The sequence below is a fragment of the Manis javanica genome, chromosome X (genome assembly GCF_040802235.1).
Source record: "Manis javanica isolate MJ-LG chromosome X, MJ_LKY, whole genome shotgun sequence".
In the NCBI taxonomy this organism is placed as follows: domain Eukaryota; kingdom Metazoa; phylum Chordata; class Mammalia; order Pholidota; family Manidae; genus Manis; species Manis javanica.
Genome location: NC_133174.1, coordinates 66,109,244 through 66,115,243, shown reverse-complemented (window position 1 = coordinate 66,115,243; position 6,000 = coordinate 66,109,244). Strand labels below are relative to the sequence as shown.

General features: G+C 36.2%; 1 protein-coding gene across 1 annotated transcript in view; it reads right to left on the bottom strand.

Annotated features, from left to right (window-relative positions):
• Positions 1-1,091: 1,091 nt before the first annotated feature.
• LOC108393686 (putative P2Y purinoceptor 10) overlaps positions 1,092-6,000 on the bottom strand; it is a 32,129-nt gene continuing 27,220 nt past the window's right edge. The window contains exon 2 of the mRNA XM_037003988.2: positions 1,092-3,369. Coding sequence (XP_036859883.1) covers positions 2,334-3,320 — 987 coding nt within the window. The 5' untranslated portion in view covers positions 3,321-3,369 and the 3' untranslated portion in view covers positions 1,092-2,333. The remainder of the gene's footprint in view (positions 3,370-6,000) is intronic.

The window sequence follows — 6,000 nt, the reverse complement described above, 5'->3', positions numbered from 1 at the left end:
TCTTTTCCCTGTGATAAGCACAGGGAAAACTGTTCAAATCCATTGTAAAACCTTTGTATCTCTTGGACTCACTGATTTCTTCAGCTACCTCATATGATCAAGTATTACCACCTTTCCTCCTGGTATCTCAGCCTTTAAAATTCCAAACTAACCATTGCTTGCTTTGATGGTATCTTTTCCTATCTCACTACGATAGGGATTCCCGTGTCAAAAAAACAGCCAAAATACTCCAATTTAATTCTGACTCAATGAAAGGCACATAATTTAATTTGCCACCTAATCCACAAAACCTGTGTCTGAAGCGGTACTTCTTTTTTTAATGTAACACGTCTTGTTTATCTATTCCTCTATTGATGGACAAACTGATTGCTTCCATATCTTGGCTATTGTAAATAATGTGACAGTAAACATAGGGGTACATATATCTTTTCAAAACAGAGATTTTGTTTTCTTTGGGTAAATTCCTAGAGGTGGAGTTACTGAGTCATATGTTATTTCTATTTTTAGTTTTGTCAAAAACTTGAAAGCATAACTATTTAAAACTGAGGAGGTTCCTTTCTCCAAAAACATAAGAGGATGTGTAGTACCAAATGGGTTTCTTTCAAAATCATAACCTTAGAGTGGGGCTGGTCATGAAACTCTGAGGCCATGAAGTAATTCTGATAATGCTGCCATTAACTTTAAGCATATCTGGAAACCTTCATTAGGCAGTGCCCTTAGATACAGGTTAATTATGCATAAGAGTACCAGTCTTACTACTTTATAATTACAGATCACTCTACCTTCTTAGAAACATTGTTACTGTTAATTTTTTTTCTTCCTCTTCAACAGTAAGTCTGTTCAAATGTATGTTTTGAGGATTACCGCTTCTCTTCCCCTCCCTACACATGATGTTTTTACTATTTAAATTGCAGGCATAAGAGATGAAATTGATGGACTGAGTTTTATAAATGCCAACCTGAGAAGCTGAGGATTGTTTGTACTCATATACTCCATAATGGCTCTGAAATAATAGCTGTAACCTCTAGAAAAATGAAGATAAGGCTGACAGAAGGACACACTTTATTTCCATTCATTCATGGTGTAGTGATGTTTTCTCTTTATAATGCAATTCTATGAGCTCTGTTCACAGAGAATTTTCATAATAAATACAGATTTTCTCAGGGCAATGCAAAGTTTAAGAAGAAAAAGTTTGAGTAAGCTCCGACCCCTCAAAAAAAATATGAGTTTCACAGAATACTTACCTCTCAGCATTACAGCTTTCTTTCTTTCATCCACTTATGGGATTTGTATGACCAACATTAAGCATTATGTATATATTTTTGTGGCAAACAATGAACTACTAGAGTTTCCTATACACCTGATCATCAGGACACTTTAGAGCAATCTATCATTTTATGCATTGCAACCTGAGGTCTGACATGCCATTCCCACAGCCCACAAACTTTTCAGTCTCAGGAAAATTGTGTAGAAATGGTCTTTATCTCATGTGCCTTAGCTTTAGTTTATATTTTCACCATTCAAGTCAAGTTTAGTATTAACTTAATAAATGTAACAATGCAAATGGACTAACAAGCATATGTGGTATATATAGGACAAATTTGGCCTCAACACTGTTTATCCTCAGAAAAGTTATTTCACCTCTCTTAGATTCCATTTATTCATTTGTATTGGAAAGTTCCACAAGTTTATTAGAAAGACCAAATAAGATGCTGTATGTGAAAGTACTTAGGAAAGTTGTAATGCAGAATACAATAGGTATCCAACACATTTTTAGTGAATGAGCAAATTTCCATGCCCATTATTTAGTTATATACAGGTTTGTGGTCCTGATGTTTGTGCATACATTGTTTCAGTTTTCACTTTCCCTTGCCTGTACAGTTATCTCTTAGACAGACTGAACATTTTTACTATCATTCACAAATAAAAGGATTTATATGAAAGAGATTTACTTTTGCATTCTGGAAAAGATTCTTTTATTTATTGTATCTTATTAACAATATCATATTTAGTGAATAAATGTTTAAAATAAAATATTAGATTTCCATTTTGGTTGAAAATATTTGTAAAAACATGATCTATGTCTCTTAAATAAGAAAGCGCCTTCAATTTCAATGAGGAAACAAAGAAAGTTCATCTTCCCTTCCTCTCCCACATTAATCACACTTGGCCTCCATCTTCACACCCCTGTGACCACGAATATCACACAAGAAGACCTTTTTCCTGTTGTCCCTGAAGTTCAATGAAAGGAGTTGTCTGGTTGGTCATTCTGGCCCTTGAAAAAGCCAGGGAACATAGTTAAACATAATCACAATTGAAAAATTATTTTACTTTTAGCTAATCATTGACGAACCACTCTCCCTGCTCATAAGGCGGGAATGGGTCACAGAGCTGCCATGGTGGGATAGTTGGTCACGAAACTCTGAGGCCATGAAGTAATAGAGAATTGGATCCAAAAGACAGGAAAGACTTGCAAGGCATAGACAAAAAGGATGGAAATACAGTGTGCTTTGGACAATGGGACAACTGCTAATAATGGTTTCCTTTACCATAGTATAAAAAAAAAAGTTAATATGATAGGGAGTGAAGCAGATGAAGAAGACAGAGGCACACATGAAAACCATCCTGAGTGCTTTCTGCCTCTCATTGATTCCTTGGAAAGCCAGTGGTGGCTGCCTCAATGATATAGTAGTTTTCCAGGTACACCATGCAATGGTTATTACTGGAACCACAAATCCTGAGAGTTCAGCGATTGTAATCATTCCAACCAAAGCAACTGCATTCATTTTCTTATAACCAAGATCAGCAAAGCAGGACTCAGTGTTGTTGGCTAAGTCTGTGTTTCTTAGGATGGGAAATGGCAAACAGGCAGTCCCCACGACGATCCAAATGGCAGCACTGATGCCTACATCATATCTACGTTTCCAGTCTCTGGCCCTAAAGGGCTTCAGGAGGAAGAAGCACCTCTGAAGGCTGATGCACGTCAGGAAGCAAATGCTGGCATACATATTGAGATATTTCAGGTAGAAGCACAGCAGGCAAAGGGCCCTCTGGAAAGGCCAGTGGTGACTGATGTAATAGTAAATCCGGAGGGGTAAGGACAGCACGTGAGCAAGGTCAGCCACAGAGAGGTTGATCATGAAAATGATGGCTTTATTTTTCTTGCTGATGAAGCGACACAGAACCCACAAGGCTGCACTGTTGGCCAGAAGACCAGGAATGAATATGAGAATGTAGGTGGTTGCATACAGGGTGTACTGAAATGTCACACTGGTGACACTGCAGTTAGTCATAACATTGTTGGTACTGTTGCTACCCATCTTGAATATTTCAGTATATTCACCAAGGTAAGCCGTGAAGTTATGATCCCTGAACAAAGCAAAGAAAAAAAGAGTCTAATAGTTAATCAGTTCTTTAGCCAAAATCCGGATACCTTTTTCATACTTACAAGAGACAGAGTGTTAGAATTAGAAGGGACCTGTATACAGATGAATAAGGAGATACTCAAGGAAGATATACTACTGATCCAAGCTCACCCAGTGAATGATTTAGGGAACCATGGAATTATCCCCAAACTGCTCTCCCAAATTGTTTAAGTTATGTCTTACAAGCAAAGATGTCCAGAGATATTCAGTGTGTTGTTCTCAGCAGAACAGAAAATGTGTAGCATTGGAATCTGTTTTATTTTTCCATATTTAGTCTCTGAGTTTCAAAGACTGCTTTCTGGAGATAGACGTAGATCATTTTGCTCCTTAACTGTATTTTTAAAAAAATGATCCCTCTTTAATTTATTTTTTATGGAAGTATAGTTGTTATACAATATTATATTTGTTTCAAGAATAAAGCACAATGATTCCACAGTTACACACATTATTAAATACCTACCCCCACTAGTGAAGTTACTATATGTCAACACAGAAGGATGTTACAAAACCATTGATTATGTTCTCCATGTTGCACTTCCCTCTCCATGATCAACTTGTACTATGATTCAGATTTTGTGCCTCTTAAACCCCCTCACCCATCCTGCTTCACCTAATCTCTTTCCCATGGTAACCACCAGGCATTTCTCTGTGTCTATGGGTCTATGACTGTATTGTTCATTTTATTTTGTTTTGTTTTTAGATTCCACATATAAGTGGTATCATGTGGTATTTCTTTTTCTCCACCATATTTATTTCACTTAGCATAATGCCCTCTAGGTCCATCCATTTTGTCATAAATGGCAGGATTTCTTTCTTTTTGTGGCTGAATAGTATTCCATTGTGTATATGTACCACAGTTTCTTTTTCCATTCATCGACTGATGCATGCTTTGGTTGCTTCAATATCTTGGCTATTGTAAATAATGTGGCAATTAATATAGCGGTGCATCTATTCAAATCATAGATTTTGTTTTCTTTGGTTAAATTCCTAGAAGTTAAGATACTGAGTCACATGGTATTTCTATTTTTAGTTTTTTGAGGACCCTCCATACTGCTTTCAATAGTGGCTGTACCAATTTACATTCCCACCAACAGTGCTGGAGGGCTCCCTTCCCCCCATATCCCAGCCAACACTTGTTACTTCTTGTTTTGGGGGCAGTGGGCATTCTGACTCGTGTGAGGTGATATCTCATTGTGTTTTTGATATTCATTTTCTTGATGATTAGTAGTGTGGAGAATTTTTTCATGTATCTGTTGGTCATCTGTATGTCTTCTTTGGAAAAATGTCTGTCCAGGTCTTCTGCCTGTTTTTTGATTGTATTATTTATTTTTTGGTATTGAGTCATATGTGTTCTTTATGTATTTTGGATATTAACCCCTTATTGGATAAATTGAACTGAATAAAGAGCCCAAAAACAAACCCACGCATATATAGTCAATTAATATATGATAAAGGAGCCATGAATATACAATGAGGAAAGAGTGCTTCTTCAATAAATGGTGTTGGGAAAACTGGACAGCTACCTGCAAGAGAATGAAACTGGATTGCTGTCCAACTTCATATACAAAAGTAGACTAAAAAGTGGATTAAAGACCTATATATAAAACATGAGAACATAAAACTTTTAGAAGAAAACATAGGCAAAAACTCTTGAACATAATAAGCATGAACAATATTTTTCTGGATATGTCTTCTTGGGTAAGGGAAACAAAAGTGAAAATGCATCAAATTAAAAAGTTTCTGTGCAGCAAACCATCAACAAAACAAAAAGGCAACATATCGTATGGGAGAATATATTCCTAAAGTATTCTGTTTCTTTTGCATCCAATTATTTCCTGTCCCAAGCCTTGATTAAAGTGAATATTACTTACTCATTCCATCTAGCTTCACCTGTTAGGTCCCTTTGCTTCTCCTTCATCTGCCACCTTTCCCATTGAGTCCTGACTTCTTACTTTGACACTACAATACTTGGAAATTGCCCTTCATCCTTTGTCCTGTATTGCCAATAACTTAGCTCATTTTTAATGCCTTGGAAATGCTACTTCCTTATAATTATATCACAAGGGCTGGTAGTGCTTGTGGACTTTGTGTCTACTGGCTTAAGTCTCATTACAATTTTACATGAAAAATTTCATTATTATATGAATTTAGAAGCTGAACTAGAATACTTTCCCTTATGTGATCTGGAAGAGAAGAAACTAATTCTCCACCAAAGGGGATCTCTGTACTGGTGTGACATAATGAACATGGCAGATTATCTAACCCTCACAGTGAACATTGATTAGTACACCAACAAAAGAGGCTATCAAAATAATTTTCTTGGAAACAATTTAAGACTTAATACTTTATTTTTCATTTAAAAAGTCATCATAAGGAGAAAATATTTGGGGCTTTTTAAAACTTACTTCATGCTTTAGTGTAATTTTTATTTTGCATTATATACAATACATGGGGAATATAGAATAATCTTTAGGGCTTCTCATGGTCTGGCCATAGACTTATGCAGGCTGCCTGCAGAAAAGAATGTCAAGAGAGCAACAACTTGACTATTTTAACTTTGACTGTCTTGTAGAGG